Here is a 22,969-nt window from a genome sequence, read left to right as displayed (position 1 = left end):
CTTGTGATCCTGGAGTGTACAAGAATTTAAGCAAGCAAACATGAAGTCAAATTGCTGATGTACCTTGCTCCCAGGCTTTGGGCCCTTCTTTTTGGGGTTTGGAGCGTCTGTGTTGGAGGTAGTTTTGGCTGCTGTGCTTTTCTGTTCCACTGCTGCAGCGGCGGCTGCTGCTGCTGCTGCTGCTGCTGCAGCGGCTGCTTTCAGTAAGGCGATGGTTTGGCTTTTGGGCCGTCGCCCCCGGACTCCCTTCCTGACTGGCAGGGGCGGCAAGGGGGCGGCTTTCTGTAGCGACTGCATGGACCGTCTGGTGGATTTGGAAGAGGTGGAAATGGGTGTCGGGACACTCTTTGGAATAGTGACTGAAATAAACATAATGGAATTAAACTCAATGAGATGCACATCTCAACATTGACCAACTTTCTATTTGAACAACTGACAAGTCAAAAGAAAAAGGCAACTGCCCAGGGTCACTAGCAGCTAAACTGGGGTATATTCTCCCAAAACCCTAAAATGTATCAGACCATGCACATAGATATAAATATGTATGGACTACTAAACAGCACCAAGACAGTCAAAATAAGGGCCTTGGCAATTCTTTGCATTCCAACATCAGCATATTTCAAACACTCTCATAACTCACTTTATGTTTAATGCTAACCACAGAACAGATTTAGAGGTTTCCTTTAAATGAAACACATCCAGAAGATTATATATATATATATATATATATATATATATATATATATATATATATATATATATATATATATATATAATGCAGACTGGGGATTTCATACCTTGTTCTTGCTTTATAATAGTGCCATTGTGCAACTGGCATATTTCAAGGATGTGAACTTTGATTACTGCATTGCATATACCACTTGTTCATCTTTTTTTTTTCTGATAATTTACTAGAACAAAAATTACCCAATTTAAATTACCCAAACGTCAAAATGATACAAAGAAAGCACTATGTAGAACAAAAGCTGCTAAAAAAATCCTCAAACATTTAAATTAACTTTTAAAAAAACTAGGTCTACCACCCCCTTCTCTAACACAAACAAAACAAAAATAAACTAATCGATGTATGGAGAATTCAATATTTAGGAATTAATTCCCCCTTCTCATCTCCATCTCAATGAAAAGGGCCCCTGGACTGCTAAGTGCACTTTATTCTTTTGTTTGTGGTCGCACCTCCCCCTGTTCATAATGCTTAGTAATGAGCTTTAAATCCCCCTCCATTGGGGATCCCCAGGCAGAACCGTCTCTGGTAGCTCTGCACTCACAGAAACCAGCCTTTATAGTCCTTCTGGTTGGGTTATTATCTGACCTTCGCATTAAACCATCACAAAGACTGCACTCCCATACATAACACACGAAAAAGAGTGCAAAGTGGCAAGTTCTACAGGCACGAAAATATGTTACCAGTGTGCTATTGCGAAACACAAACAGAAGCAGCACATGCGCATGAGCTGCACTGTTTTTTTTTCTACAAAAATGATGGAAGAAAAATAGCTTACAGGTCGGGACGTTGTTGACCAGGATTCATGGCATAATGTGACTGGTTTAGAAGTTCAACCATGTTCTGATAAGAGTTTACAATGAAAAGCTTATGAAGGGTTTGGCTGGAGTGCCAGCATGGTACGGCAAATATGAACCTTGAAAAAACTAATCAGGGTTGATCATGTTACTAGAAAAAAACATCTGCGAGAAGAAATGTCTTTGAATGTACAGCATAAGACAGATGCTGTTACATTGCCGAACATTAAATCTCTCTTTTTAGTCAATCTGATTAAATTTGCAATGGAACAGGATGCCCGTTTGTGAAAATCAAACTACCAACAGCTTCAGAAATGAACTAGTCTTTTCTAAGCAAGAGGAAAGAAGAGCGTGAGCCCAGCTCCTATATTCTATTTAAATAAACCAAAGAAACAAAAAGCTCCCCTTTTTAGCAACATTCTAGAGGACCCATAGACAGCTGTAGCTGCATCCCGATATCTTTGCTGTACGTCACATTGCATCTAGATGACTGAAGTACGTCTGAACTACAAGGAAAAAATTAGGTACCCAGGAAGTAGTTGCAACAGTTTCTCTGAAATATCTGGATATTCCAAATTGGGAGTATAAATTATAAGCAAATAACTATCAAAAAGACCTTCAGCAGGTCCGGTGACAATATTGTAAGTGTTAAAAAGAGACAAGAAAATGGATCTTCAAACCAAGGTTAGCACTTCTTTAAGCAAGACCAGTTATTCCAAATTTTGTACCAGATTTGATGTGGTCTTATGTTCAATGTGGGTTAAATGGAGGCTGTCAAACTCAAGAGGTGAAAGGCTAGTGGATTAGCCCCCAGCGCCACCTAAAACCCTCCATTTGCAAGCAATTTTAAATGAAACAGCTTAAGAGGTACTGAAGAGGCATATGGAGCTGATCAGGATGACCTCATTCCCAGCCAGACCTCTTGACCTGCATGTGGGCAAAAAAAAAGCTTTGACTCCAATCACCATCTTCCACAAACACCCTGATAGTTTTCAAAACTTGTTACATTCTCAAATATTTAAATTTCTCTGGATATTGTTGTTGTTAACTTTCATTTTACATCAGATGCTGCTAACATACTTTAACATATTGCAAATCGCATCCATATGTTTGTAGAGCGGATCGAGCTGATTTGGCTATTGTATCACACATCACTCTCATATTACCCAAAGGGAATTCAAAACATACATCACCATCTGCAGTTCTACTAAACATCAGGCATAATGTCCAATGTTCTTTATTATTCATACTTGTTGAATTAATTAATTATAATGTGTACATCACGCTCACACGTATATTAGTTAAATATTAATAAACAAAACAGACATATTAAAACATCACTTACACTTTAATTTAGAAATTCTGTTCATTTTTATATTATTGTTATTCAATGAAACGGATAACATCCAATTATCTGAAGACTTGACTAAAAATGTTTTGGTAAACAAAATGCTTAATATGTTATGGGAAACATACATGTTTAAAAGAAAGTTATGTATAATATTTTGAAAATGAAACCACATTTTATGAATGGTGAATTACATGTTTACTAAATATGCAAACAATTTAAAAAAGTTGCTTTACACTTATTTCATTCAGGCATCCACGAAATTAAAACACTGAATATTAAAACCTTAATCTAGAGTACACGTTTTGTCTATCTTTCAGAGTGCACCATTAATTAACAGGTTTGTATTAACAACTAGATATGGACAGTTCACTCCATTTTACTTAAACAGCTCAAACTATTTTTTATATGTATAGCTCTAAACTGCAGCAATTTAAATTTATTTCATCCTTAAGCTGTTTTAAAAAGATTCTATTCAAATATTTCCAATTCCAAAGCGTTTAACATTTCTAAAATTTCCCCTTGCATACTAGCCTTTTATACGCTGGCATCATGTGTGCAAGAATAGTACAGGAAAAGCTTAGATCTGCACTATTACAAAGAAAAAGATTAGGGCTCAGAGCAACAAAAACTCCACTCCCTGCAACAGCTCTTTGCACTACAAAAAACAAATGCATCTAAACAATACACACAGTACACAGTGGTTTAATTATTACCAAATAAGAAGTACAACTATCAGTTCAGCAGCCACACATGCATGTGGTAAGCTTAGAAATAGGAAGTTCAGATTTAAAACAAGAGAGCTTCCTACACAGGCCAAACAAAGCAATAAACACACCCACTGCAGAAAATGCTTCCTTTTGCATCAAAAAGTGTAAATATTCTCACCTTGGGGAAATTAGGATGTGTTCCTAGCAGGGTTTCAGTGAAGCCCACTGCGCAGCTCTCTAGTTCCTTACTGTAATGATTAAGCTTCTCTCTCTCTCTCTCTCTTTTTAATGTAGTAGCAAACCAACAACAAAGGCCATGCTGACAGAGCAGCACTGAAGTTAACAGTGAATGTGCAATGGGTTATTTGCATTGGAGTAAAGAAGGGGGGCGGGGGTGGGAGCACAGAGCTAATATGCATATTATCTGAAGTCTGTATTGACAGTGCTCATCAGTCACCTGCTCTCTCTATCTCCTCCCCTGCATTCAGTGAGGAGCAAAAGGTTAAAGTGGGTCACAGAATCCAAAGGGAAGAGAGAGGCTAAGAGGCTCCTGGCCGTTTTCAGCAGAGGGTTAGGTACCCCTAAGGAGCATATGCACGGTAACCAGAGCCTATTCAAGAATCCCGGAGGAACACGCTAAAAAGCAACTTCAAAAAGCAGGAAACACTATAGCATAACAGCATTTGCAGAAAGCTTTAAAAGTATGTTCAAATAAAGTCTCCCTGAGGTACGATGACTGAAAAGACAAAAAAAAGATTTCACTTTTAAATATAAAGCTTTTACCTTATCAGTACTGCTAGTAAGAACACTTTTTTTATTTTACAACTTCTATTTTTTGATTTGCAATATTAGTTACAATATTAACCCAAACCTTCTGAGATGAAATCATGTACATTAAAGGGCAGCAGTGTGGAGTAGTGGTTAGGGCTCTGGGCTCTTGACCGGAGGGTCGTGGTTTCTTGTTTTTTTGAAAATATCTAAAACAATAACACACTTGGGGGCTTTCTTTTATTTTTATTATTAAATAATAAAAAATTAAATAATAAAAATAATAATAAAAATAAAGATTATAAATCATTTACTCGATTTACATTTTTTTTTTTTGACTATACCTTATAATTAGTTTTATACAGGTGCAATTTCACTAGGCATACAATTGCAAAGTCTAAAGCTTTGAAAATAATTTCTGAATATATAATAAAAAGATGCTGAAATGGTAATTACTTTATTTTAATAACTATAACAAGAGATTAGCCATCCCAAATCACTGGGGAATTCTCCAGAGGTTTAGTCAGTTCAACCCCTTAGATTAACACATTCTAATGACGGGCTGCTGAATTCCCTAATCATTTGTGATTAAAAGTAAAAAGTAAAAGACTTGTTTATATTATATACAAAAAACTGTGGCTCTGGTAATCAATAGGCACACTTTTACAATACGTATTTCAAATGCGAATATTGTTCCAAATCTACCAAATGTAGTCGGTGGACCTTATTTTGTCCTTAAATGAGTAGAAAAGCTCAGATTGTATGAGTATTGCATGATAATTAAAGTTGGTGTTAACCCTACTGACCCACACAGAACTCAGAAATGCATATATTGATGTGACATGTATTTGAAGTGGTACTAAAACAGATTTTAAAACATCCTTAACTTTCTGTAATAAGCTTTACTTTTAGAAACGCTAAAAACGTCCAGCCATTTTGTTGCAGACTTAAAGATTTGACAGGATAATGTCTTCATCATGTGATGGTGGACTAGGAAAGGTCTTTTTAAAAAGAACAGTCCCCCTCTATTCCTGTAATAATCACACCAAAATGGGTTGACCTCTTAATTCAGCACATCTCAGCCAGCAGATTAAAGAGCCTGTTTACACTTGTCAGGGGGTCCCTGAAATGTTTTAGAGATCAGTTATCAGGATAAAAGCCACCACACCACGCACGTGCACAATGAATGATGCATTTTATTTGTTTGTTTAACCCTGGAAATAGTTGGCCATTGGTTCATCTTTTGTGGATGATCACTGGATTTAGAATGTGGACGCAAATGTGTTTCAGGTAACTTAACTGTGCTGCTAGACGACAAATAAAAAAAATAAAATAAAAAAAATAAACTTTTACCACACGAAGACATAACAGCATGACATCTAAGATTGCGTTGCTTTATCCCCAGAGTCCATGCAACCCCTTACAGACGCTTTCAAATTAAATTAATCCTGGATATCCTCTTGCACCAAGTGCCAGGCAGTGCCTCTAGGCACCAGTGTTTTCTAAGAGGCTCTGGTAGTAACTACCTTCCAGACAAAGGTTACTAGTCTTGAAAAAAAAAACTTGATGATTGAATGATTTAAAGCAGTGGTGAATTTTCAGATCAGTATCCTTGATTTTCTCTTACGCACAAATAAGTCTGTTTTTACATCAGCTTTTAACAACCTCTATTTGCAATTTTACCTAGAAATTTTGAGTGGCTTTTTTTTTTTTAGACATATAAATGTAAGCACAACTATATCTCATACACCTTGACAAGCACCATCTTGGTCTTAACTAACTCGCACAGACTGAAGCCCTGCCCTCTATACTTCTCTGCACAGTGATGCAAAATGCACCATTCTTTGTGGGGGCCAAAATATCAATGGTGTTCAGAGCGTGAACATCTTGCAGACTTTCCATTGTGTTTTCTCAGTATAGGGGTATTAAACTCTGTTAGATCATTAAAATAAATAGACACCCTATCTTATCCACTCACAGTTCTGGCTGGCTGAATGCATTCAGTGGCCGGATAGAGACATTGACATTGTCAATAGGGCTCATCGACTCACCAACGGACTAAGACCTCCCTTAGAAAAGTTTACCACAGTAAATTTGCATGGTAATTGGGCAGTTAACCCATGCTTTCTCAATGGCTACACTTTGCATTTACCATAGTTTGCCATGTTTTTCAGTATGCTTTACCACACCTCTCTAGGCTTTACAATGCTTATCTATGCTTTACCATATTTTCACTAAGTTTTATTATACTTTGCTATGCTTTTACTCTGGGAAACTTTTATAAGGGCTGTTGTAAACAGTTATATTATTTTTAGTGTGTGTGTTTTAAGTTGCAATGTTTTAAGACTTTTATAACTAAGGTTAATGTTAGTACTGTATTACCATTGAGTGTTTAATGCTGAGGACTGAAAGATACAGAAGGAAGGAATGGGTGTTTTCATGCAAATACGTGAACAATGAACACACAATTAAACAGTACTGATGTCACTCGTGAACATCCCCGCCATCCTGTCCAAGCAGTTTGGTTTACCGCACTGTACTGGCAGTGAAAACATGCAGAAAACAGCAAGCTTTTACACTGCAAATGACACACATTCTACTTTTCTGTTTTTCTATATCTTTAATCATTTTCATCTAGGGTTGTTCTAGAAACTCTTCTTCTGTTTGTGGTTGGGAGAGGAGTATTAAAACATCTCTCACCTCCAAGCAGCTTATTTCAAATGATTTATTTAAGCTACAATGTTAACAGGCCAAATAAAAAAATAAAAACACACAACAAGGTCATGTCCCAAAAGGAATAAGGGTAATTAAACCCATAAATGAATGAATTTACAAACATCGAATCGGCTTGTCTGAAGGCAATGGGTTGAAGCTGTTTAAGTTGAGCTGCTTTTGTTGGGTATTTTTTATTAATAAGTTAAGTTTAGCTGTGCATGGTTTTATTTTCCCCACTCCTGTGTCTATGTTGTTTGTTGTGTTGCCACTATATTAAGCAATGAATAAAGGCAAAATGAATGAATAAAGAAAAACAATCATGAAATGGGATCATTTTTCTACATTTTGTGTTACACCTCATCACATATCCATATTTACTTTAGTCTATTTCATTAACAAAATTACAGCTAAACTGGATGGAGTGAGTGAACATGCAAGGACCATGTTTTGCACGGTCAGATTGTGCGTCTTGCTATAAACATTCTTATAATTAACTGCAAATTGGCTAAATTTAAAAGCAGCATACGCCAGCCTGTAGATCAATGTGGGAACATTATTACCAATACAATCAGATTACGAGGTACAAATAGAAGCCAGCTGGAATGCTATGGCTCTTCTTATGTTAAAAACACAAGAATGGTACAAGAAACAGAACTTTCAAACTATTTATCAGATACCAAAACACAACCCTAAAATAAACTTTAGTAAAAAAAAAAAAAAAAACTACTGTACGATGACAACCAATCAGTTGGTTATTTTAAATATTTAAACACGCAAGCTTGCAGTGCACATACAGTTTTGCTACGTTACTTTGGGAGGTTTGTTATAACTTTTGATTTTTTAAATGAGTAAAGAAATTAATGATTTTGGGGGAACAAAACAATTACAGATCGCTATAGAAAGAAAAACACAAACACAAGAACCCACCCACTAGCTACTAATACTGTAGGTCTGGGAGCATAATCACTTGTGAGCGCACATTGGCATGATTTGCCATACTAGACCAACACTCTTAGTGTATTCCAAGGTAGATAATCACTGGAACTTGTATTAAATAAACCAGAGTTTTGTATCACAGGCTAATCATCCATTTTTAACCAATAACATCACAAGCTTGACCCTCCCCCTCCTGCTTTTACATAATCCTACTCACCCTCCCTCAAGAAAGACAGTACAATGTATTTGGGAAACAGTTGGGTGAGCACCCCATCACTGTGGTCGATGGTTACTGTGGTTGGTATGCGACTGAAATGTGGAAAACACAAAAGTTTTGTTGTTACTTTTGATCTCGTCTGAGGCTTGACTACCCCCCCCCCCCCCCATCCTCTCCTGACCTCACAACTGCTTGTCATCAAGGTCACGACCTGCAAACTCCCAGGGGGAGACTGAAGCTTGATATAAGTTCAAGTGAAAGGTGCTGCAATTATCTGGGAAAAATTATATGACTATTGCTATTTTACACTTACCTTTACCTTGGTTTAACACATGAAATGGCTGGCTTAATCTTATACATTTATCAAAAAAAGTGTTGTTGTGTAGCTTTAAGTAAACCAAAAATATTCTACATCAATCCAGAAATGGCAATTGATTAATTAACGTAGTAACATTCTTCTTCTTCCAATGTCTGCCATGTACAGTTCTATTTATTGTGTGATTAGTGTCATAAATCACTGGTACCTCAACAACACAACATAACATATGTTCACCGAAAACAGTTTAAGAGGAAATGAAAATGTACCAGGACACAAAAAAACATTATCTGGAATTCCAAAGCAAAAAAAGACAGCTTTCAATCATGAATTCACACGGCATTAACAGAGGCATCGGTAATGGTTTAAAAAAAAAAAAAAATACCGGTAAGATATTCATGCTTTTGACAGATTTATTTTTTTCACATATATATATATATATATATATATATATATAAATTCTGTTCAGAATTTTAGATTTTTAGATTTTGTATTGATCTTGGCCACCTAGGCTATTATATACAGTATATATATATATATATATATATATATATATATATATATATATATATAGAAAAATATGAGCACCATACAGTATGTGAAACATTCTAAACCAAAACCTCCTTCTAGAAAATACAAAACTAAAATCATATCCACCGCAATGTCTCTTAAGACTCCTATATGAAACCATGATAGGGAAGAATAAAATAGATTACAGTATAGCTGGCTGACGTGCCTGCTTCACACTTTGAATTTGTTTTGCTTGCTGCAAGGACAAATCAGTCACTACATCACTGTCTAGCGTCCCTTGTCCAGGCTGCAAAAGAAACTGGAGACTATATTACAGTACAGACATACACTAATGTATAACAACTACATTTGCTACTTCTGACATGATTTTCTGTCCTTTCATATACATTTTCAGGCACTTAAATCGCATTATTCTTGAAAGACTACACTACCCACTGCTGTTTACGAGAAAAGAGTCATGTGCATCTTGCAACTATCTCAAGGCTTCAGGCTGCAGCTGGTTTAAAACACTGGAAAATATTACCCAATTAAGACATAAAATATATACGTAAAACCAGCATTAACTTAACACAGCTAGGCCATGCTTATTTAATTCCTCGTCATGGTAACCACAAAAACAGATAACCACCAGCCAGTAAACAAACCTTGCTTTACATCCAAGCCTCCTCAAATACAAAAATCTAAAGAAGCCATTTTTTTCATTATAAAAAGAAACCCCTATTTGATATAATGCAGAACCAATTTTTGCGTATGTGGCTTTTTTTCTACCAGCTGTAATTACTTTGTGTTGGTGTACCACACATTGGTACTGCTATAATACATCTTATCTTCATATTTCTGTCCTAATTAAATGTCACTTAGCCATGGCTTCATAGCCATGTTATGCATTATTATGCAGAATTAGCTTCAATGACAAATGTTTTAAATTGAAGTCACTATACATTTTATATATATATATATATATATATATATATATATATATATATATATATATATATATATATATATATATATATATATATATATATATATATTATATTTTATAGGAGTGTGGACCCCAGCCCCGACTGGTAAAGCGTGAATGGCTTTTTAATGGGAGTGTTCTAATTAACCATGAATGGGACATTAAGCTTGCAGAGGTGTGAGTGACAAGTTACTGGAATAATGTAATCAGATTACAAGAACACATTACATATAGTGTGTTACTCTCCAACACTGTATATTAATGTAGGGATTTTGAAACTTGGGGATCTGGTGTTAATCAATTTCGGTGCGGATGTATGGAAAAAAAATCGTTCTGCATTCTTCAACAATTTGTTCTTTGTGCAACCACTTTCTTTCTATGCAAAAAAAAAAAAAGCTGTGGAAATTTGGCAAGATACTTTTTTTTTTTTTTTCAGAACACTTGTTAACCCCAAGGATACTAACATTTTCATTCAACACACAGTTCTGTACATAGACATCAAATGTGAAAAGACAAAGGATTACTAAGTCTATCAGATCAAAGTGCCCCAGCAGTAATGAGGTCAGATTGAGCCTTGGCTTGTGGTCATTGGAGACGTACTGTGGTTCAGTGTAATGTCTTCTCGTTACTCCGTCTTGTTAAAACCAAAATCTAACAGCCAACACACTATAAAGCACTCTGAAACCACAGTGACCCCTCGCCTACTGATAATATGCAAGAAAATCGCATTAAAATGACTGTGGCACCACAAACTAGTCATATAGCTTCAGGGGCAGTGTTTTTAATTAGTGAAAGCTGCTGCTATAACAGTACCAATTTACCTGCCATGTGTTGTAACAAGAGTCGTTAAGGTGCAGTGCGGATTATAAAATAAATGATTTGCAAATAGAAATGCACACACTCCTTCTCATTTGTATGGTGATTTTGAGGTGCACATGATTGCTTTATAACTAGGGATTTCATCTGTTATTTTAACACTTATATTATTTGAACACTTAGCGTTATATACCATTAGTTATTTTTATTTATTTAAAATATATATTATATATATATATATATATATATATATATACAGTATATATTTAACATGACACTTTGACTTCAAAACTTGGGGTCATAAACATACACATAGACAATCCTATTTTTTGTGGACCGATTATGTACACAAACATTGGACAATATTTTCCCTTATTGGCAAATCACAGGCAAATTGCCTCCTCCATAGTAAATGCATTACCTGGGCAACTTGCCCACAGTGGAAAATCAGGCTCATTAAGGTCAAATTCCAGGTCAATAACAAAATAAAAAACAAATAACATTCCCTTCCAATTGAAATGTGAGTTGGGCCCTTGGCTTGTGCAATGCTTACCACTGGTGCCAGGAGGCTGCAAGCTGTGCTTGGTCAAGAAACACCACCCAACTGGAAAGATGTCTCGCGAGTCGTACTTGCACCAGTAGTCAAATGCCCCTCTCCAGCCATCGAACATGACAAATATTTCATCGCCTTTAACTTCTCCTATAGTAGCTGGACAAATCAAGAAAGGGTTCTTCCTGTCCACTGCTTCCAGCTTCATCCCAGACTTGAAACTGTTCTGTGGGGGCCTTGGAGGTTCCTAAAACAGAAAGGAGCGTTGAGAAATGGATCTGTCTTTATTACAGACTGCTTAGGATCACTCAGCTAATCACAGTGGAAGTTGTATGCAACGACACATTACAAACAAACCCCAGTCATGTCATCAACCATATCGTACGCTTTTCTCAATATTTGTATGCATGACGTCATCCTCTTAAACACTGCAACACTGCAACACTGCAAAGTCAATTAAAAACAGCGTGTGTCTTCAACAAGCCTTTGCGGTTCGTGATATTGGTCCAGTTTTAAAAATGAACAAAGAAAGTCGAAGTCCATGACTTTTATCGGCCCATCATATAAGTTAAAACTGTACTGAAACAGACTGTATATTGTATATTTCACTAAACCAATACAAGGCATCAACATTGTAGCTTCTTTTTTATAAACAGAAACAATTCCTGAGGCTATCAATCAGGAAGAACTGTACAGGAAGGCAGGTCTCTGTACTGCTGTGCCTACCTAAACGGCATGGTTTCACAAGCAGTGTGCTCCAGTTGCTAAATAAAATCTTTACACAAAGCCAGACATACCTACCACCTGCTGGCCAAAAACATTACTGCAGGCAACCTTCTGTTGTCCGATCTGGAGAGCACAGCATTTAGCATTCAGCAGTGGAGGTGGTAAATTGGCTGACTTATGTAGGGATGCTGTTGTGCCAGTGCCTTGAAAACCCTGTTTGCAAGCCATCCCAGTACTGACTGTGGCAGCTATATGACACTTGAAGTGTACAGTAGGAGGCGGCAACAGCAGCCGGGGCTTTCTTCAGATATATGGTTTAGGGGTGGGGATGGTGGCTACCTTTTTAAAAGCTGTGGAAGGGGCCATTTCTGCTCCACTTAATGTCCTCAACAGAAACATTGGCCATGAGGAGGCATTCATTCGAAAACCTGGGAACACAAAACACATATATATATATATATAGATATATTTGTATGTTTCATGTAATACAAAAGCAATTCAAATCAGACTGCCAATTGTTAAGGGGATTTTTTTTTTGCTGGTTCTGTATCTTCATTTAGTTCTTTGAAGTGGAACCCATCCTGTTTACTGTAGCATCAACTTGTTATTTGTTGCCACAGCACCCCCTAGTGGCTTCTCTAGATAGGTGCTCTTTGCCATTTTTGCAGATTTACTTAACTTGGTACTGTGAGTGCATGAACTAAAAAGCTAGAGAAAATAAATCAATTAATAAATAAAACAACAGCACTGAATCTCAGGATTCCAGTGTCCTCAAACTGAAAAAACAGCATATACATTATAAACACAAAATACAGAATAAGAGAGGCACTTTCTTACTTACTAAATATCTTGGTATCCCTGAAGAGATAATCATCTCCTCTTTAAAGATATGCAGTAGGTTTTAACGAGCAATCCGTTTCAGTGCAGTGTTACTTTAAACACGATCAATTTACTACCAATGCTGAAAGACTGGGTGCAGCATTTGTACTCCTATTTTAGCACCAAAAATGATTTACTGAATGGTGACTGGCAAGACTGGTACAATATTCAACGTAGTGTTGTCCTTGGCAGTCCTTAGCCAGAAACCTAAGGTAAAATGAAGATAAAATGTAAATGTACTTATACCCAGTCCAACTCCTGCCTCCTAATCATTTCAATAATATACTTAATTGTGTGATCTTCTAGCCGTGTTATCAGGTGCGGAGTTGTTCTCACCGAGCGGTGGCTGCAGCATGTCTCCGTTCTTCTCACAGGTCCCTATGGGCTGGATGTCGGAGGAGTCCACCAGCCTCCAGAAGTCATTCTTGTTGTCGCTGCCGTCGAGCCGCAGCCTCAGCCGGGCGCCTGTGATGCCCATGACGGTGGCGATGCACACAGAGGTGAAGTTGCGAGGGTCATGTGCTTCTAGCTTCATACCGACTTTGAAATCGTTGCTAGGTGGGTTTCTAGACTAGAAAAAAAAAGCAATTTGAACTTCTATTAAAGGGTTACTTTGCTGGTTCTTTTTTAATAGGCAGAATTATCAAGCCATCAAACTAATCTAAGCAGCCTGGTAAATAAAATAGATTTTACAACCAGTGTTGTAAAAAAAAGTTTTTGTATTTCTTTCTGTATTTTCAAATTACAGAAAGAGTTGCCGAATAACACTGTTTAGAATCAGGCCGCATTTCTAGGCAGATGCAGAGTTTGATTCACAAAAATTCCCCAAATTCAGGCACTTACAAACAACAGTCTCCCTTGCCAGGAAAAAAAAATACCTCTCAGATGACTCGTATCCTTGTACACTTGAGTCATTATTAGATATGGCTTTAATGTTCACAAATTATTACAGTATTTGGAGAGTACAACAAAGGCACAGCAGAACTGCGAGTTACCACAATGCAGCTACTTTATTATGTTTTTGTGAAACCACAATAATCCTGCACTCCCAGTAAAATGTATTAAAATTGGAACATACCTGTTTAAAACAATGTGAGGGAGACGGGGTAGCTCCCGTCTCCTTCAGGTATTCATCCCAGCTGAAGCTTTCTGGAAATAAACAAGACAGTTTAACAGTGTGAAGCCAACAAGCTGTTTAGGAATAATTTAACAAAGCAGACTTTTAGGATTTACTGAAGTAGATTCTAGCTTCAGTGTGATAGTGTTCACAGGAAAGTATAAAACGCTCGCTTGCTTAAAAGTTTGAAACACAAATCATGAATTGATTTATTATATTAAAAACACACACATTTAGGTGAACACTTAAAAAAAAAAAAAATTATATATATATATATATATATATATATATATATATATATATATATATATATATATATATATATATATATATATATATAAAAAAAGGAAACAAAAAAGTTAGTTTCCAAATAAACCTCAATTTCAGCTTTACATTATTGCTATTTCATTTTAGCACTCATTAAGTTTGTAAGTTAGGTTTTTTGGTGCGTAAATTTTAAGTTTCCACTGTCGTGTCTTTTCGAACTGTGAAGGACTGTGAGCGTTTACTCCAGCCCCGTCTAACAGTCCTCAATGTATTAAAGGCTTTAAATTGCTTCTGAATGTACAGCCAATCAGAGACAGCATTTGTGTCTGCTATTAAATTATCCTGTTGTACAAAAAGCACTGATTGCTCCTGTTGAATATTGTGCCCTGAAATATAAAGCCACATTTTCTTGTACCAAATATCATTTCATTTTCAAATTAAAAGAAAATGTTGCCCAGAAACAGGTGCTTAAGATCTCAGTGAAGCTGGCGCTGCCAGGCTCAAGAAGCTTGGAAGCAAGCTTCACTTTCTCTGAGGGGGAGACTGGTGCTAGAAAAGAAGAGGAAAGCCAGAGATATCCCCTTGACTCGCTGAGAACCACCCTCACTGAGGTGAGACTAGCACTGCTGGGAAGTGAGATTAAATTAACCCAAGGAGAGCCGTTGCAAAGGGGGTGTGGCATAGAGGAGGATGGGAGGAAGGAGGAACAAAAAGCAAGACATGAAAAAAAGGTGTGTACAAGGGATTAAATAGGGAAAGTAACAGGTAGCAGACACCCCAAAAAAGTGTCTGTCAATCATAAGAGCTGTAGATACGTTTCAATTGATTAATTTCAGTCATTTTTAAAGTCAGTCTAGGGTCAAAATAAGGGGCCTCATTGTTTTTAAAAGTAATATGTTAATGTTATAAAACAACATAAAGTAATCTGACTGCTAAGCAAGTAATAGCGTAAAGAAATGTAATAGTTTTGAATAGTTTCACTGCTTATAAACAAATCCAAGTATAATCATTCAGTTTCTTGGTATAAAATGTTCCAGGACAGGCCATGTGTTGAGCTGTTGCAATGTGGGATGCAATAATTCAATTCTGACAACAGAGGGCGCCCCAAGTCACTTTATGAAATTATTTGGGACTGTACCCAACATTTGCTTCTCAGGTTCAACTCTCTTTTAGTTTTGATGTCTATTACTTTTGTTTGAAGTAGCTACTGGTCCTACTGGTACCTTTATTCTGGGAGGGACTTGTTGAAGAGTAACTCTTCCCTGTCTTTTCCTTTTTAATATCTTTTTGATCTAGAAAGCAAGAGAGATGAACACATTCGATTACTATAAGAAAAAGTATATGAAACAACTTAAAAAGATCCAAGTGAAAAACATTTGTACACTTCATTTATTATAGTTTTACGATCAGGTGTTTAAAGGTTATCGGTGGCATCTGAAGTACTACAACAAGTGAACTGTTAGGCTACATGATGTATCGTATCGTTATAGAGGCATGTATCTTTTGTATTGTGATTCAAGACCAAAAGCACAACATAGCTCACTGCACTGTAGTTTACCAAATAGTTCTTGAATGAAGAATAAGTGTGATTTATACACAGTATGACCTATCTAATTTAATTTTTGTATCCCTTCATGACCATAACATGTATTGTGATCCGTTATTGTGACATTATTGTATTGTTACAAACCTAAAGAGAAATATCACAGTGAAAAGTATCCTTGAAATATGAAACAACATGTATGCATTTCCTGAAATGTGTGTTTTATTCATTTTGTGAAGCACCTTCAGGGTATTTAGTCCCATCAAGGGCTTTACAAGTTTTAAACTAATCCTGTAATAGCTTGTCTGTCTTTAATTAATCTAAGATACTGTACAATTAATACACTTCTAGCAATATCTTGTGTCTTTTTATAAAATGTACCAATTTCAAGTTTGCCCAGCATTTTGGTATCCTCATTACAGCACTTCTGTTGAGACAACAAAGCTTATATTGTTAATTGGGTGCATAAGACATCAGAATAGGCTGTTTGCTTTAATTATAAAATCCCCACAGGGTTAGACATGCTCCTTCGCTATTAACATAAGTCTGGGTCAAGGGTCAAGCTAATTACTTTTCCCAAGTCACTTGTCTTTTCAGTAATCTTACTCCCTACTTCATTGTGATCCACTAGGTTTTAACAAAACATATATACTAAAGAACTTGGAACACATCTAATTCCATCCAGCATGTCACAACCTCTTTACAGAAAGAAACAGATCCACATTCACACCCTTGCATACAACCCCTTGAATTCAATAACCTTCATGTTATTTCAACATTCGCCACTTCTATGGGTGTTTTTTTCCTTTCTGAACAAAAGGTCTATGTAAATACCCTCTTTGTGAATGGCAAGAATTAGAACTAAATACAACACCCTTTATAAAATCTTATAGCTGTCCTCGTTAACAAAAGCAATACAGCAAATACTAATGCATTCTAGCTCATCTGTGTGATACTGTACATTCTCTACCCCATTATGCAAAAGCAGTTCCTATTTGGGCCATTCTGTACGCTGGCACATGTGATTTTTCTGTATAGCTACAACAGAACATGTATGAAAATCATTTCATTTCTTAACTTACAGAAAAGTAACGGAGATGTCAATTCTTAAGGAATAACTAAAGGTTTCAAACAAATACTGTTATTGCATTTACTGCATTGAGCACTCATAGTCATTAACCTACATCTAAGATGTACTAAGATGGAAGCATTTTTTATAGTTTTCTGTGGAGTAACTATCACAGTTTGTCATGTTTTATCTTCTTGTTTAATTGTGACTTAATATGTCTCCCTCTGTTCTTAAGCTGGCCATGGCAGGGCACAAAGGATTGTAAATAGAAAAAAACAGAAAGCACGCCCCTTACCTTTAGTTGATGTTCTCCCCATGGTGACCACCTGCAGGTTCAGTATCCTCCTCGCACAAAAGTACCTGAAGGCAGGCGACCAACAACTCAGCTTCCTGTTAGACACACAGTGATGGCTTCCTGGAAACGACAAGAACAGGACGTAATTAACATGGAAACTGCCCCCACAAAAGACAGAACCGCACACAATGCTGGTTGACAGCTGAGCGCAAGCAACTAAGCAGCAGTAGTGTTTGTGTGGTGCTTTGAAGAGGCAGCCAGCAAACCAGGGCATAGGGAGATGGGGTGGAGGAGTGGTAATGGAATGGGAATGAGAGCGGTACTAGTGAAGTGTTTCAAGTTAAAAGCAGCTCGTTTTAAAGATTGATGATCCCCTTGAACCCTTGACCTTGCTCTCCGATTGCTCCACTCTACCTTATACTCTCTCAATCCGCAACCAATATTTGTATTTCGATCTGGTAAAGATTTGACTTTTTTTTTCTTTTGGTGAGTAAAACAGAAGGGTATAATAAAACAAAATGCACTACCAGCTGTCATTACATGTTTTTTTTTTTCCTTTCTGTTTCTTTGCTTGCTAGTATTGTCTGCAGGCGAAACACACATTCAGTTCCCAGGAGTGTTCTAAATGGATAATGCACTTCAGGCTGTAACTCTAAGCAAGCTTGCACCCATTTCATTGGAAAATACAATACAGTTAAGCATGCAACTATACACAGGGGAAAAGAAGAAGAAAGGTGCCTCCTCCATATCTGAACGTCGGGACTACATGTAGACTTAAGACGTAAAAGAGCCTTAAGGTCAGAAGGCTGAACATAGGCAACACGTATTCATGTCAATTGGGATATTACATAAGATTATTATGATACATCAGCAGAATGACAGAAAAATACTAGCCAAATTCCAGCCAATTGCAATATTTTATCATATTAAATACAAGGTGTCTCATAAGTCAGGGATCATAAGAAATATTGGGAGGGGGAGTTTCAAAAGTTTGTTAATGATAACGTCAGTGTTAATGAACAAATTGATATGTAGCATTGATTCTGGCATTTTTCAAGAGGTCGTTATGGGTATTTCAATGTTAATTAATTGTGCTAATGTTATTTCCGAAATGATGCCGATTTACAAAATACTTTAAATATTTTAACCAGATCCACTGCATATGAAGGTGCTGGCAGCATTGTACCACTGCATATGAAGGTGCTGGCAGCATTGTCCTTCTATGCCTCTCTGGGTCACTGCAAAGGGTCACAGGTGACTTGATGGAACGTTTGCTGTACTGCTAAAACAATATGCCGTTATATGCATCACTATTACTACCAAGAAATGATCAATGTAACTAAAGCCTAATCATCTGAACTCTGGATATGTGCATTATATGACAACTGACCTCCACTGTAGATTGTATTCTAATTATACAAATACAAACACAAACCTATGAGTAAATAAAGACATTTTTGTATAGAAAAACTAATCCTGACACTTATTCCACAGAGTAAGAAGAAGCATACAACAGGACACACAGGTCCACTAGGAATGTGATCGAGCGAACCTTTGGTTTACTAAAAATGATGTTTCAGTGTCTCGTCAAATCATGGGGGATGCTTCAATACTGAGGAGGAAGAAGTGGCTCATCCTGAACCGCAGAAGCCTCCTCGGAAACTCTTCCCGGTGAAGCCGCCAGAGCCAGAACGGTCAGACTTTTTTCACGTATTGTATGTACAGTACAATATACAGGACACTTCCATCAGGATTTCAGATCAGCTGATGCAGGCCTTCTGTGCCTCCCGCAAGTGTACACACAAAGGAAGAGAGAGAGCTTTTAGTCACTGTGCTCCCGGATTGCAGAACGCACTGCCACCTCATATCGGAACAGAAGTGCTAAACTGAAAACTTACTTTTTTAAACTTACTTTTTTAAGATTAGCTTTTTTAAACAGAATTTTAAACTGTGTTCTTCTTTACTTTTTGTATGAAAGGCACTCTATAAATAAAGTATTGAATGATTGATCTTCACACATTTCCATGCATATAAAAAAGTTTCCTTACAATACTGTAAGTGTTCACTGGCTACTTCTAATTATGCAGAGTGTAATTCTCACAGAAGCGAGCAAAGAGTGCCAGAGAAAATACACTTAACATGATTACAGGAAGCCACCAAACAGTTATTAACATAAATTATTTATGTAACAGTGTGTTGGGTGAGGGCTTTCCATCATCATTTTAAAAGCTTAAGAAATGTATAATCGCAGTGTTACATAAATGGTATACATGTATAACAAACGACACAAATGGCACTTGAAACACATTTATTTATACAAGAAATAAATAGAATACATTCCAACCAAGCAAATATCTTGTGCACCTTAGATTTCTTTCCTCTGCTTAAAGACATTTCACACCTGAAATAGAGACAACCAGCCTTACAGTATAGTAACAACAACGCCTATTGTGCCTTGCTGTATATTGACATGTATTTTACTGTATGCACTTAGTACATTTGAAGTAATAAAAAAAAAAAAAGTAATTCCTTTGCGAAGCTCAACAAGTATGTTAGCAAGTTACTGCACACACCACGATGGACAGAGAAGAGCCCTGACCTATACATATATGATACTGAACTCTAACAGCTACCACAGAGGTCATTTCATGTTGTAACTGGCCCACAATACAGTAGAATAAGTTCCTCTGCAATCAGAAAGTCGTCCAAAAAGCCAACATTAAACAAAATCTTGTGCTAGCATACTCGCATACAAGTAGCGCCTTTCAGCTCCACCTGCTCTCTGACCCAATTGCAAAGAGAGTGAGAGAGAAACTGCAGGTGGTGCCAGCAGAAATGAGAAATCACAGTCACATGGTTTGAATGAAAAGAGGAAGTCTGTTCAATGCCCGACAGTTTGGATTCTTCAAGCGTGATCAAAGCCAGGTAAAGACAGATACTGTACATATAGATATTAAGCAGAACAGTTCAAGCTGGTGCTAGTCGTGGCTAATGCTATCCAGTGCAACGACCAGAAAGACTGTCCATAAAAAGGCCAGCTAAAGTTCAATTCAGTTTAAAAGGCCACATACAGTACCTACTGATTCCACTGAAGAATTCCTTTCATAATCCTATACAGCTGTTTCCCATCAGGGAGACAGAACACTTCACTTTTGAAGTAATGACTGTATGCAAATGAAAGTGAGAAAACAGACAGAACAGTGGCCCTAACGACGTGGTTCATTCCTATGAACATATCAATGGAAATTGACTGGGCACGTTCCAGAAATGTGCATCACATTTTCGGATTTATCTGTCAGTACTTGGAATTCTTAGTGCTCTGTCAAATACAGTATTTCAATATTCGTACAAACACTGCTTGAAATGCATTCAGAGGCACACATGAACTGATATGTACTCCTAAGAGACTTCTTTATTTTCCAGTCAACTGAAAATGCTACAATATTTGAATAGATCTATTTGTTTGCATTTTGAAAGAATATGCATGGGGTAAGAAGCATCACCTGCTACAGTTGTCAATACAAAATTAGAGCTATGAGTGTCACAAAAAAGTGGATCACTATGACCTATATTGTAGGGCTACTAATTTTCCACGATCGCGGAATCACGGAATTAGGCATTGGGAATGGAACTGGCATTTTGGGAATGGAATTCTGCCTTGCAACTGCACCTTTAAAAAAAAAAAAAAAAAAAAAAAAAAAAAAAAACTGTGCAAACAGTCTTTTACCGCTGTTATTCTCCTACAAAAAATAATGGATTGCTTTGAAAACTACACTACCCAGAAGCCATGTGATGACACTTGAATAAAACTTTTTGGTATGTTATTTGGATCATTGGATAATGAGAAAACAGGTGGTGTTATTATTATTATTATTATTTATTTCTTAGCAGACGCCCTTATCCAGGGCGACTTACAATCGTAAGCAAATACATTTCAAGTGTTGTGGGCGTTACGCTGATGGACTGTCTGTCTCTGTGCTCTGTGAGTCGAGTTGTTAAAAAAAGCAACCAACTGTTTTGTAAGAGTTCTATTCTGTGGAATAATTTTGGAGTTGATACAGAAAAGTGAAAAGTAACTGAAAAAAACGATTGTTAACCCCGCTGATTAAAAAGTGTGAGTTTTCAGAGTGATTTTTTTATTTTTATTTATTTATTTGTGTTGCTATAACATGGCTCTCTCTACTCTAGCTAGTAAGAACAGAAAATGGTGAAAATTGTAGATTCAACAATGAGTGGACCAATAAATATTTATTTTACCAACTGTACCGAATGCAAATCAAATGTCTTTATTGTGCAATGAATGTGTGTCAGTCGTTAAGGAATACAATGTGAAAGACATTTTGAAACCAAACAAGGAGCTTTCAGAAATACGTATCCAGAGGGCACAGTAGTTAGAAGCTCAAAAGTAGAAGCGCTTATCTCTTAACAGTTATACTATTAATATGCCACATATATTTTAAAATGTTTGTAAATTCTCACACTGTTCTATTGTTAAAGTACTATTCTTATGGTAAAATGTGTAAGTCTTGTTCAATATATGAACATTAAGTTATATAAAATTTATTATTGCTTAAAAATGTGCAGAGTAAAATACTCTGGTCCGCCTAATCTTAACTTTTTTTCCAATCTGGCCCCCTTAAACTTAAAAAAAAAAAAAAACAGTTGAAGAGCCCTGCTCTAACTAAGGCAACTCTCTCTGTCCAGGGTATACGAGAAACACATGCAAGCAGTTTTACAGCAAGTACAGCATAAACCAGTCTGCGTTGTTGCAGATGAAACTACAGATGGGAGAGATAAGGTGTCCTGAACATTGAATTTAATTTTTAATTTCATGAAAATTGTATATTTTTGTAAAATACCCTTCATTTTCGACTAGTCTATTGTATGCCAGCAATAAGCTGTTTTTTCAAAACCCCTTTATTTGTTGACTGACCTACAGTACATTGTTAGTAGTGGACTGCTTAAGAAAGGTTTGTCCTGAAAACTACAGTTTTTTAATGTAAAAATGTTATTTATGTTCAAATTACGTTGTTAATTCTTAATAGATTGGTAAAAACGGAAAAAAACGGAATTGGTCACTTTAAAAAACGGAACTTGCCATTCCCAAAATGGAAAATCAGGAGCCCTAAAAATATAAGTGTAATATGAGAACAGCTGCTCCGTATACACAGAGATTATGATCTCTGAAAAAATGTAAAGAAAATAACCATATTGTATCACAATTTGATTTCTCTAGGTACCATTAAGGACTAAAATACTGCATCCTAAATATATTGTGACAATGGCAATGGTAGCACTTTACAGCAGATATCCTGACATTTAAATGTACTATGTACATAAGTATACTGGTCAAATATTTATAAAACAATAAACATTGACACTGCAAAACTTTGACAGCTCAAAATATTCTTGAAGTATCGTTAATTCAAACTTCATTTACTCAAATTTGTACTTGCATTCGTATACGCTTCCAATTCACATTAAAAAAGTTTAACTTGTAACACATGTTGTGTTACAGGTTAAATACTTAAATACTACACTTTATAAAGGAACACATAAAGACTGCTTCCGTGCAATTAAAAAAAACGAGTCAATCAGCTTATGTGAAACGCTGTTCCACTTATAAAAAAGTCTGTCAAGTAATTCTAATTTTGGATGTTAAT

The 22,969-nt window shown here is 36.4% G+C and overlaps 1 protein-coding gene across 1 annotated transcript in view; it reads right to left on the bottom strand.

The window, feature by feature from the left end:
- Window positions 1-22,969, bottom strand: part of scml2 (Scm polycomb group protein like 2) — a 62,356-nt gene that overhangs the window by 13,979 nt on the left and 25,408 nt on the right. The window contains exons 2-8 of the mRNA XM_034010438.3: window positions 17,307-17,426; window positions 15,623-15,691; window positions 14,094-14,164; window positions 13,352-13,586; window positions 12,476-12,564; window positions 11,414-11,657; window positions 64-359 (exon numbers count right to left, since the gene is read on the bottom strand). Coding sequence (XP_033866329.3) covers window positions 64-359; window positions 11,414-11,657; window positions 12,476-12,564; window positions 13,352-13,586; window positions 14,094-14,164; window positions 15,623-15,691; window positions 17,307-17,426 — 1,124 coding nt within the window. The remainder of the gene's footprint in view (window positions 1-63; window positions 360-11,413; window positions 11,658-12,475; window positions 12,565-13,351; window positions 13,587-14,093; window positions 14,165-15,622; window positions 15,692-17,306; window positions 17,427-22,969) is intronic.

Source organism: Acipenser ruthenus, chromosome 8 (assembly GCF_902713425.1).
Source record: "Acipenser ruthenus chromosome 8, fAciRut3.2 maternal haplotype, whole genome shotgun sequence".
NCBI lineage: Eukaryota > Metazoa > Chordata > Actinopteri > Acipenseriformes > Acipenseridae > Acipenser > Acipenser ruthenus.
This window is presented reverse-complemented; position numbering and strand designations above follow the sequence as displayed.